General features: G+C 36.3%; 1 protein-coding gene across 2 annotated transcripts; it reads right to left on the bottom strand.

Moving 5' to 3' along the window:
• Positions 1-31: 31 nt before the first annotated feature.
• Positions 32-7857, bottom strand: LOC133732752 (E3 ubiquitin-protein ligase BRE1-like 2). 2 transcript variants are annotated; one of them, XM_062160337.1, is made up of 18 exons: positions 7539-7857; positions 6619-6780; positions 6431-6518; positions 6096-6326; positions 5788-5955; positions 5307-5500; positions 5125-5208; positions 4908-5027; positions 4642-4825; positions 4383-4543; positions 3920-3991; positions 3218-3294; positions 1822-2016; positions 1621-1693; positions 1255-1479; positions 980-1182; positions 515-677; positions 32-401 (listed from the first exon to the last, which is right to left on the bottom strand). In XM_062160337.1, the coding sequence occupies exons 1-18, from the start codon at positions 7650-7652 to the stop codon at positions 270-272; spliced, it is 2646 nt and encodes an 881-aa protein (XP_062016321.1). In that variant the 5' UTR covers positions 7653-7857; the 3' UTR covers positions 32-269. The 2 variants fall into 2 exon arrangements, with proteins under 2 accessions (XP_062016321.1, XP_062016322.1); XM_062160338.1 differs by lacking the exons at positions 5125-5208; positions 5307-5500; positions 5788-5955; ... (2 more) ...; positions 6619-6780; positions 7539-7857 and having other exon boundaries at positions 4642-4817; positions 4908-5032.
• Between the last annotated feature and the right edge of the window lie 5089 nt (positions 7858-12946).

The raw sequence follows: 12946 nt of genomic DNA on the forward strand, positions 1-12946 counted from the left end.
CAAAATAGATGAACAAAAAGGAAGGGGAATATGTCCAGCATGTAAGGCAGACGTGGTCAATATATTTTCTTTAACTTATTGTTTTTCCTTTTTCCTCTTCTAATAAAAAATAGTCATTTACAACAAAAGAAGAAACAAACTAACCAACCCCAACACTATACAAAACCACAGCTTGGATTTATTGTCAAAACTACTACAATCAATACTGTGCTATTCACTACAATGGAAAAAATGGGGAGGGCGAGGCATCATGATACAGGATAGTGCTTTCATATCTTTACAAAGCGTATGTCACTCTGACCGAACGGAGTTCCACAAGCAGGACACTTTCGGTGACGGATCTCTAAATTCTTTTGAACGCAATAATTGCAAAATAGATGAAAGCACTTCACAATTACCACCTGACAATGAATTTAGGCACAAGAATCAATCAGTCCATCAAAAGATTTAGCCCAGGGTAACAAAGATCTCAAACACTGATCAAACAAAAAGATAGATAAATATTCTTCCTTACCTCCTTCGGTCTGTCAGTACAAACACTACACTGCAAAATATTCTTATAGAATTTGATTTCTGATTGGAGTTTCTGTATTGCAGCCTCTCCAGTTTCAGAACTCATCTCAACAACCCTGCTGTTTAATTCCCATAGTTCTTCCTCAATATTCTTCCTCAAGCTCCTACATACCCAGTAGCCAACTTGTCAGAAGTACATTTAAGAAAACAAAGTATTACAATTAATAGATCATAAAGCGAAAAAGAAATCTTCAGCGCCAGCAAAATCAAATTGAGCTGGAGAAAAGTTTTAGCAAGATAGCTGTATACAGTATAAATTGCATCTGGGAAAGTTATACTACATCCCAGATAAGTAAGTAAAACTGTAAGTGCACAATCATACAACAAAAATAATTTTTTCTTATGAGAAGAAAATGAAATAAAAAAATAAGATAAGCCATTCTAATTAAATCGGAGAAAACACTACCTCTCGTTGTCTAATTCCAATTGGATATCCTCAATATCCTGTTTAATACGTGCATATTCCTTTTCAGAAGAAGCAACAGCATATTTAAGCCACTGAAACTCCTTCTCAGAATCAGCCAGTTCCCATTTTCCAGCTTCTAGATTGACTGAAAGGTGTCTGTCTTCCTCGGTAGATTTCAAGGCTTCTGTTAAGACAGCCTTCATCTGCAGGGCCAAATCGTAGTTGAGAACATGTTAACATATACAGTAACTTTGTCTGCATGGGAGAAGCCATACCTGCTCTTCATCTTGAGAAATTCTCATTTTCAGAGATTCTACTGATGTATTTACTTGTTGAAGTTGTTTTGCCAATGCCTGCTTCTCTGAAAGTAGAAAGCTCTGTGCTTGCTTTGTCTTCACACTCTCAGAAACAAGCTTGATATTATAATCATCCCTCTCAGTCACCTGCTGCAACAGATGCTGGTTTTGCGTCTGCATATCTTCATATGCCTGACCAATGGTCTGCAGGTAAAAAGTAAATTAATCAGAAAAAAAAAAAAAAACCGAAGAAGAAGAAGAAAAGTGAGAAAAAAATCATAGGTTCAATTATCAAGGACCCAGAAATTGAAGGTATCAGTTGGAAGACAAGCATTAATAAGAGACCTCAATTTCAGATATATAAGCCTCTGCCTCCTTGTCTTTAATTTTAATAGCTTCGGTAAGCTCCAGAACATCCCTGCAAATAAAATGAAAGCAGGGAGTTACAAGTTTCGCATATACTTCATAAAATTGATCTCTAGAAGCTAAGTTGGTTTTGCATGCTTATGCTACATATATGCAAAATTGAACTATGAAAAAACACACCTCTCAGATGCATCAAGTTTGGCCCTTGATTCAGTTATTTCAGCTTCAGTGGCTGCAAGCCTTTGCTGACAAGCAGCTTCAGCTTCATTGGCTGCTTTTACCCTCAACTCTAGACTATGTTCATCTAATGCATTTTTGAACATAGCGGCTTGGGAGTGAGCTCTGCGTTCTGATTCTTTGATTTCCAACAAGTCTCTAAATTGCAAAAAGAAAACCTTAAATGTACTGGGAGAAAATAGCAAAGGCCCAATTATATAAGATACAACAGAAAAACTCATAAAATGAAAAATAGAAAACAAACATTTAGATCCAAATTCATAGATTGAGATGAACCCACAAATCATATAAACGAAGAAATCATCTTATTCCGGATTCCAATATTATTGTACAGATGACAAACAAACACAGTGCACAAAGTTATGAAGGTTGGAAATTCAGAATGCCAAATTTATTGCACCCTTGAATTGCAGACAGCAACTCACTGTATAAATACAGCTATTTCATTCACTCACTGTATTAAAATGTGATGCATGAAGTATATGCAATAGTAAATAAGAAACAACAACATCCTTAATCCTAAAACACCAAAAGATAAAGAGATGTATCACAATGTAGCACTCCCCAGCTTATGTTATACTATACATTTTCAAGCAAAGTGGGTTACCATTCTCATTTTATATGTTAATTACATGCCAGACCACATAACCAAAGTCCACTATACCTTCAGGGAGCTGCATATTTACTCTCAACTCATAATACTATATTAATTCAAATCAGAGTTTGTTGCAGTCAGTTACCATAACGCAAACAAACTAAAGTCATCCTATTCCTATCTTAGAGCATGTTGCTGATTATTTCTTCCAATTTTAAAGGCCACCACGACATTTTTGTGGACACCCAAATAAAGTGACAAATGCACTATTCGTGTGAGACAAGTCCAGGAAGCAATTGTTGTTTGACTCAGGGATTAGTCTTTGTCCAGAAGATACCAAAGATTTAACCATATAAAAATCGCAGTTCAGGAGAACAATTTTGTGTAACAATACCCAATCATACTTTCCCCAAGGTAAAATTGTTCAGAAGTACAACAGTAAGTCGTCAGTTCCTTAAAATGATCCTACGTGTTTTACATCGAAATAGATAATGTTTGTGCATCTATGAGCATAATTTTATAGATTATTTGACATAGATATCACTTGTATATAATAGGTTACTGCATTTACTCACAACTCCTTCTATCCCAAAACACCATAATGACATCCTCCAAATGTTTGGAGCAATAAAAAATAACTAATTAAATAATTAAAAACAAATCTTTATAGTTTATACATAGTAGCTTATGTTCTAGCCACAAGGCCTGTACAACCGCACCTAGCACCCAAACAAACAGAATTACCTGTTTACGTAGCTTTCCTGAGCATACAAGTCCAAGAAGATCTGAAGTTCCAGTTTCTCCTTCTGCAACTTCTCAATCTGCAATATGTTAAGATAAGTCTACGCCCTTAAAATTCACAATGTTTTTTAAATGGTCAACATGTACTAGTGACTCAGTTTCAGTACCAAATATCAATATACATCCTTTTCTCCCCATCTTCTTAGCTCCAGACATATTCAATTTATTACATAGCCATTATTACCAAACCATATGATATTACTGGACTACTACCATGATTAAATTGGACCAACTAACTACCCTCAAAGATATTTTTGACCTCCATGACATTGTTGTGAGCTTAGCCTTATTGCTATGAAGATCACTCCACAGCATTGCCACTGAGGATATGGATAATTTCACTAAGCTCTACACAGGCAAAGAAATTTACACATATTTGATTTGACAGGGAAACACAAGCTGGACACTAAAGTCAAAATGAGTCTTAAATTCTTAAATTGGATAAGACTTAAAATTAAACAGCAGGTATTGATATATGAAGAACTTGCATGTAGACTGTAGTTGATAAAAACTGACACATAAATTTAAAGAGCATTCTCAGGAGTGGAAAAATATAATCCTGCATTAAAAGGGTCAACAAAAATCCATAAACATGATGCATCTGAAGTAAAGGAAACTATAATCAAGACAAGCGGAGAGTCTCACCAATTCCTTGAGAGACTTGATTTCTGTCATCTGTTCAGCACATTTGTTTGCTAAGCTATTCCGCTCATTTGTCTTAAAAAAAAAAAAAAAGGTTGGAGAAGTTCAGAGAGTATTCCGCATTCAAAACTTATCAATAGTAAGATTAAAAGGATAAGAACCATAAAAAATCCAAGCAGACGACATTAATCATAAGATTTCTTTCCTCTGAAATTTAGAGAGTGCACTGACACCATAGTTGTAAATACAAACTTGCACTTAATTACGAAGCAACAAAAAGAACAAAACTTGCAAGCATTTTTTAATGTGCATGTGTGTGAACTTGATTCACTTAAAAAATACACACACTTCACCGTACCCTATTCTTTCTGAATGGGAATAGTACGAGCATGCTCAATCAATATTACACGAGAAACTAATAAAATACGACTGATACAAGCAAGAGTAACTGGGAATGGAAGTAAACCTTCGTACTTAATGAAGCTTTTAAAGACTGGGATTTCTCACGCAAGGAAAGTGTTCCGTGAGCCGTTTCCTTCCACTGCTTCAACTGAGTTTCCATCATTTCCATCTCTTTCGACAAAGATGAGGACATCACATGGAACTCTGACGTAATGTCCTTTCTTCCTGCAGCATAGAACATCTTTAAGTACCAAAAGCTTCAGAAAAAAAAAAGCCTCATACACACAATTAATATGAAATGATATTGAACTATGTAATTTTACCTGAATCCTGAACAGCTGCCTCCATGCTTATCTCTAAGTCATTTTTTTCAATTAAGCACTTCTGCAGCTGAAGCTCTAGTTCCTCAATCCTAGAGTCATTTTCATTTATGGTCCTGAATGCCTCTGCTGACTCTAGTTTGAGATTTAACTCCTTCTCCCTTCTCATGACAACAGCCCTGTCAGCCTGAAAACACACATTTAGAAAACATAACTCACAGGACAAATCTTCAAAGCATCTGCTTACACATAAAACAAAGCAACTTAACCTGTAAAGAACCAGTCAATGCTTTGTATCTCTCCACTTCAGCATTCCAATGCTGGAGTTGATCATTTAGCATAGTGTACAGTCTAGATGAGTGTACATATTTTTCATCCTTCGCTTCATTCTGCGGTAAATATATCACAAGTAGGATGCTTTATTAAATAAGAAAATGCATGACTAATATAACTATTAAGTATCAAAATAAAATCAAAATTAGAGACCTGAAAGTCTTGCAATTGTTTTGACAATGCTAGATTTTCTTTCTGTGCTTCTTGAAATTCAGAAAGGCGGCTGGCTGCAAGTATCTGCAACATATGCACAAAAACATCTCCTGGAGTTAGTTAGAGAGAGAAAGAGAGAAGAGAGGTCCATGCAAAAGAGGTTTTTGGCAACATATGTATACCTTTGTTTCCTCGATTGAAGTTTTAAGTTCCTGCAAGCTTATTGTCCTTTCTGTTGATTTTTCAGGTGACAAAGTCCCATTCACGGCACCAGAAGTAAGGTTATGCATCCCAGATGCAACATCCTTTTGCATTTTTAGATTGACTAGTTTTCTCCTACTCTCCTCTAGTTCAGCCATGCTGTCATCGAGATCACCTGTCACCCATAACAGCACATGTACACATCAACAGACAACACCCACCTACAATCACTAAAATTTGGCAATTTCTATATTTTCAGAAATTCAGCATATTTCCTAAAATCTACAGGTATTAAAGTTAGTGTTGAATCTACATATCTGCTTCATATCTTCAATTTCCTATGTAATAGAAAGCAAATTAGAATATGTGGCATCAGTTATCAAGTGTATAAAACTAGACATTTCTAACAGTACTAAAAGCACATAAAACACACAGATATGTGGGAATAAACATCCCAGGAACCTGTAATTCGTCTAATTTCAGACTGATCTGTTGAATCGCTACTAGCGCGAGTGTGAATGACATCAGCATACTCTTTATGCTTCAAATGAAGGATATCAATCACTTGATGTAGATTGTTGGCCTCCTTTTCAATCATATCATCAATCTTGGATAATTCGATAATAGCATCTGAGAATCACACAAATGCAAAAATTAGCTATATGTCTCCTGATGCACTTGCTACTGCAAAACTTAGGTTGGAAAGCGAAACATAATTGTACAAATTAGTTTGTAGAGTTATCAATTTATGGAATATCACATCTTCTAACCTTCTGAAGATATCTTTCCATTCAAAGTACGGGCTATGTTCTCTGTTTTTTCCCTCTCAACATTAATTGTATGTTCCAAGAGTTTCATCAACTCCCTAGTTGATGTATGACGCAAAGTGAGAGATTCTTCAACATAGTTAACAACTTCATCAACGTTGTTAGCTTCTATAGCATCTCTTTGTAGGATTCTACAAAGAAACATCTCCTCCGCAGGGCATGACGGAATTGAACCTGAAAAGCACTTCAGGTCAATCTAAAAACAACTAAAACTTCAATTTTGTAATTAGAAAGAATGAAGAAAAACGAATAGGGATGCATTAAACAACTAAATATACCGCGAGAATAATCAGCAGAATCCAAAACTTGCAACGCATTTTGGCCTGCTCCAGCACATACTCCAAGAAGGGCTACATCGCCAACTAACTAAATAGCAAACAATGAAACCCCATCAGAATACATGTTGCTGATATAGAAAATTGAGTCCATGAATCGAAAAGATACCAAACAAAAGATTCATGATAACCTGATTCCACAGCTGATTCACCGCAATTAGCATGTCATCATAAGAACCTTGCTTCGCCTTCAGTTCTTTGATGTTTGCTTCAAGATCTTGCAATTCATGCTTCTGTTTGTCTATCTGCTGAAGCATCATCTGGTTCTGGTACTGGAGAACTGCAGCATCAACCTGGACACGCATGCATGCACGATCACAAATTTTTGAATCTTTATACTATAGCAAACCATAATTAAAGTGTAAATGAAGTACATTGAACTATAAACAATACACTAATCTAACTGCAAGCATATTTATAAATTTCATGTTAGCTCCAGAAAAGGCTTTCATCTACTTAGAAATTAACCATTTCCCTGTGCTCTAATTGGGTCTACCACACATAACGAAAAGAAACCCTTTTTACCTACATCCCAAAAATTCAAGTCCTATTCCCTTTTCCTACACTTCCTCAACCATTCTGTCATTGAGTGTTTTTCCATTTTCTGATTTGGATGTTCTATCACAGCAAGTAAAACAAGAATGAACCTTTGTTCAAACCCTAAACAGCAAGTAAAACAAGAATGAACCTTTGTTCAAACCCTTTCCCTACACTTCGTAAACCAAACACAGCAAAACCCAATAGTAACAATCACAGAACCACATCAAATCAAAAAAAAACAGAACCCAATGACTGCAATCACCATTCTATAACAGTAATTGAAGCAAAAATTAAACCTTTTTCCAACCCAAAAATTCCAGCTCTAGCAGAACCCAATACTACCAATCCCAAAACCCCATCCAAACCAGGAAAACACAACCCAACAACTCCAATCACCATTCTACCACACCAATTCAAACAAGAACAAACCTTTTCACGAACCCAAAACTATATTCCAATGCAAGTTTTCATGAGCAACCAAGCAATTGAAATAGAAAGAGAGATAGATTACGTTATGGTGGTCATTGGGTGGCGAGGGGTTGGAGCTTCGGGCCATGGCGGACGAGAACGAATTCAAATGAGGTCTCTTCTTCTCTGGCTCATCCGAGTCTGAATTGTTTTCCATTTAAGAAAAAAGTGGGTCTTTTGTTAAGGAAACCAGGGCACCATTACAGCTCTAAGTTCTGAAAGCTCTGTGTGAATCCCCAGAGGGAGTGATGCACAGTTGTGCAGAGAATAGTAAGGAGCTCGGTTTGAGGTTGAAGACGACACCAGAAAATCACCGGAAACTTGAAGTGTTATTAGATTTTTTTCGAAGTTAAAATCTTGGTTTTCTCCATGAGAAAAAATAAAGGAGCAAACTTGGGTCGGGCCTTGTATATAATTTGACAGTTTGACAGTCAAATTTTTTATTTTTTTTTTAATGGTGGATTTATTTTTGAAGAAGTTTGAATTATAGAATGTAATTCAATATTTGGAATCGTAAATTTAGATCTTGTTTTAAGACTAACTAGCAACATGCCCGCGTTTCTCGCGGGTGACACTGTGTTAAAGGAAAATGGTCAACTAAAAGGAATTTTTGAACATAGAATAGTGGTGATTTGGCTATTTTTAATTTCAATTTACACTTTTATCTATTTATATTTTATTGACCTAATTTAATAATTATGTTATGAAATGGTATTATAGACACTTCAAAATTTGGTGAAGCTCTTTGACACCAAAAGAGGGCCTCCATTTATAGTAGTAGAGATGCGTGTGGAGAACTTGATTTCATCGAAAGCATTGGGTTAACAATGCTCTACTGACATAGTCATTTCGGATAAAAGTAGATGAAGGGTATAGAAGTCGGATGAGTAAAACAAAAATTGTGGCAAATCGGAATCTTTTCTTGACAAATAAGAGAGGGAGTAAATGGTTTTGATAATTGAACCGGGTTACAAGGAGAACATGAAGCATGCTAGCTATACCTGTGTGATATTGGCGGTAATATAGCAAGAACTTGTTGTTTTTTTGTCTCTAACTTTTGCAACTAAAAGAATAAAAGCTAGAAAATTGTGTGAATTGAAAATTGTGAATGGTCATTGGAGTCATTGAGTGTCTGATCTGTTTCTTTTCTTTTTTTTTTTCTTTTTTTCTAATTTTATTTTATTTGATTTTTATATTTTATCATAATTACATTTTAGATACTCTTTATATGTATTAAATTATTTTATATGCCTTTTGAATATGACAATTCAAGAGAAAGATGCTGCCTCTGCCAAGCATGAGCCAAAGTTGGAGAAACGAGGCTGCCCTCCAACCTCTGAGGCTTCTCCTAAAAAGTTAAAAATCTTACTGCCTGAATTATTAAAGAAAGTGGACATTCAGGAGGCACCAACGAAGAAACTGAAAACTCCGGCTTTTCCAAGCAAGTTTACTGCGAGGTCTCTGGGTCTCATTGAAGCACCAGGTAGTATTCTAGTGCCGAAAGAACCAATACTGGAGATGCAGAAACCAAAGAAGAAAAGAGGAAGGCCCTGGGTTCGAAAAATAAAAATCCTCCAAAGCCTAAGAAAGTTGCTGCAGGACAAGTGACCTGTTTTGAGAACCTTACGAAGCCTCCTAGCCCTAGTGAGAATGGCAAGGAGAAAATTTAAGTTTGTTTTTCTAGGACTTAGCCTATTTACTATGCTATATAAAGCTCACTTGAAATAAGTGAGCATGGATTGTAATAGTGAGTGGCGCTAGCATATGGCTCGTCTTGCCTGCCTTATGTGCAGGGACTGATATGTATTCGTGCCGTTCTGGCCTTAGTGAAATGAAAACCCTATTATTATTGATTCAAAAGAAAATATATGACAATTCAAAATTTGGTGAAGCCTTTAACACTAATTTTGGCTTTCCCTTTATAGTAGTAGAGCTAGACCGTAAATTTAGAATGTCTGTAGTAGTTATCTCTACTTTTTGATAAACAAATAATAATATAATATGATTAATATCTGAAGCCAGAACTTACGATATATATCAATTTCCTAAGCTCAATCTCATTGACTCTACTTATCAAAAAAAAAAAATCTTATTGACTCGAAAGGTCAAACAAACTCCTTTTTTTAAAAAAAAGGTCGAGCAAATTAATAAACTAAAAAATACTAATCATTCTATCATGGTAGCTATTTTGATAGTTTGACACTCAAATTTTCTTTTTTATGGGGGATCCATTTTGAAGAAATTTGAATTATAGAATGTAATTCAGTATTTGGAATCGTAAATTTAGATCTTATTTTAAAAATAATGTGTGCGGAGAATTGATTTGATTAGAAGTGATTAGGTTATCCATATTCTACTGACACAGTTGTTCGGATAAAAGTAGACGAAGATGTAGAAGTTAGATAACTAAACAGTTTTCAATTGTGGCAAAATTTTTGATTGGAATCTTTTTTGAAAATTAATGAAGAAAGTAAATAATATTGATAATCGAAACGACTATAAGGAGAAAGTGACACATTTTTCTAGATATATATTATTACTTTATGAATCCTGCGCGCGGCAATTAGCTTTACATTTTGAGAAACAAATATATCAGTAATATCATAAACTAGAATGATACATACATCAATTTCTAAAGCTCAATCTCACTGACTTTAAAAGATCAAGCAAACTAATAAGCTAACAAATATTGATCACTCTATCAAGGAACGAACCGACAATAAACCACTTGTCTCAAGAATACTTAATCCACATTGGTGGATAGCTAACCGCCTGTACACTCAATTGAGGTGCAATTGAAAATTCATAGACTAAGTGATACAGTTGTTTGGATAAAAGTAGATAAAGATGTAGAAGTTAGATGACTAAATAATTTTCGATTTTGACATAATTTTTTATTGAAATTTTTTATTAAAGTTAATGAAGAAAGTAAATGATTTTGATAATTGAACTGACTATCAGGAGAAGCGGCACATTATTATTATTATTATAAAAAGCCTGCGTCAATTATCTTGACATTTTGAAAAACAGATAATATCAGTATATTATGATAACGATACATACATTAATTTATGGAGAAAAGTTCAGTCACCGTCCCCAAACTATGCTGCCAAGGCCAATTTGATACCCGACCTCTCAAAAGTATCAATGTGATACCCAAACACGTATTTTGACATCAACGTGATACTTCCGTCAAAAATTCCTAACAGCTCCGTTATTTGATGATGTGGCAAGCACGTGGAGACAAAAAAAGAAGTTAAATGACCAACTTACCCTTTTGTTTTTGTTAATTCATTTTTCTTTTCATTTCTTCTTCTTCTTCTTCTGTTCTAACTAAACCGCCGCACCTCCGAAGCAAGCTCCGCCACCAGCCACCAACCACTCACCCCAAAATGAATTCCGATTTCGGCCTCGAACGCGAGCTCGGCCCCGACCACAGTTACCGCCCCCAACATCAAGAATATCACATTACATGCAAATGCAGCAATTTGACAACTTCTAATCCAATTCAAATTGAGAAAACAAAAACAAACAATTCAACTTCTAATCCAAAATTTCAATATCCCATCTCCACTCCCAAAATTGGAATCCCACCTGCAACAATCAACAATTCTCAATGATTTGGCCGGAAAAATCAACCAAAAAAAACCAAGAACTCGTTAGTTACTGTTCACGCCACTGTTCACACTCTCAAACACCTTCAAATCTTCCTCCACCGATCATGAAAAGCTGCAAGAGGTTAGGGATGAAGGTTAGCTTCGACCCAGCAACAAAAATCCCAAAGAAATCCGGTCGGAACCCGCCGGAAACCGGAGATCGAAGGAATCTCCGATTTCCCCCTTTTCTGGAAATCCCTCTTCGATTTCTTCTCAAATCAAGGCTACCCAATTCAGAAATCTTACCTTAGATGCAAGAGGAGGAAGAGAGGATCCTCTAATAGCCGGTGATGAGGCCGACGGCAGTGATTCCACCAGAAATGGGTTCCGGGTCTGAAGAGAAGAGAAAGAGAAAGAAGGGGGGGCTGGAGTCGGTTCTCCCGAATTCACTCTCTCTCTCTCTCACCTTTTTACCCACTTTCCATCAATTCCTACCTCTCCTCTCACTCCTCCAAGTCTTCCTCAAATTCTCAATCCCTCCCGCCAGAAAATATCACTGAGGCCCTCAAATTCGTCGTCGCCCTCTCGGTGATCGCCAAATTAGAACCCTCCCCAATCAAACCAGACGAGAGTCGCCGATTAGAGGAGGGAGAGCGAGAGAGAGAGAGAGATGGAGGAGCTCTGTGCTTTGGTGTTTTTGGGGTTTAGGAGTCCCGATCAGGGGGGGGGGGGAGAGAGAGAGAGCTTTGTGTTTTTTTTTTTTTTAATTACTTAGTAGTGAAAGACTATTCTGCCCCTGATAAAAATATCACATAGGACCCACGTGTTTGCCACGTCAGCAAACAGACGGCCCCGTTAGGAATTTTTGACGGAAGTATCACGTTGATGTCAAAATACGTGTTTGGGTATCACATTGATACTTTTGAGAGTTCGGGTATCAAATTGGCCTTGGCAGTATAGTTTGGGGACGGTGACTGAACTTTTCTCTAATTTATGAAGCTCAATTTCATTGATTCTAAAAGGTCAAACAAATTAATAAACTAACAAATATTGATCATTCTATCAACAAACGAACCGATAATAAACCACATGTCTCAAGAATACCTAATCCACACTAGCTAATCGCTTATACACTCAATTGAAGTGCAATTGAAAATTCATAGACTAACTCAGCGAAACATGTTCACAATTGTAGAGACTACAAACCTCAGAGCTAAGTAAGAGAAGAGGGTGGCAAGACACCTTCCCTTAAAACCCAACCAACTTGAATACTTGATACCCCACTTTGTATTACACGCAGATTAAACCCAAAACAAGCCAAACCACCCAGACAGCCCAAGCATGATACACCTTCGCACTTGCCGGCCAACCACCTCCGGGGGTCATCGCCTCTAACACTGGCACTTGGAAATCAAACTAAAAACACCAATAAACCATCAAGACCCGCACTAACCAATCTTTGAGAATCAAGAACATGATCCCATCGTCTCTCCAGCATTTGAGACAATTTTCTTCGCATGAAGTCTCATATATCTTCACTGCAAGGATGCCTCGAGTACTAGAGCCGTTTTCATATATCTTCACTGCATCGTGTTTAGTTGCTGGCCATAATTTCTTGTGTAAGGGCATCTCTAACAGACTATTTATTTGAGACAAATTTTTTTGCATATAGTATATTGAGTGAGATCTTATATTCTTATTCGATTTTCAATTTTCTATTTATCCATTGAACTTTTCTGATATGTGTAGGGACCAATATATCTATGTAAGTATGTATTTACTTGTCTCTTCCATCCTCACACAACCAATTTAATTTTGTTTTGGGACTTCTTGACTCTGCTCATTCTTACCAGAT

Source organism: Rosa rugosa, chromosome 2 (genome assembly GCF_958449725.1).
Source record: "Rosa rugosa chromosome 2, drRosRugo1.1, whole genome shotgun sequence".
NCBI classification, from domain to species: Eukaryota; Viridiplantae; Streptophyta; class Magnoliopsida; order Rosales; family Rosaceae; genus Rosa; species Rosa rugosa.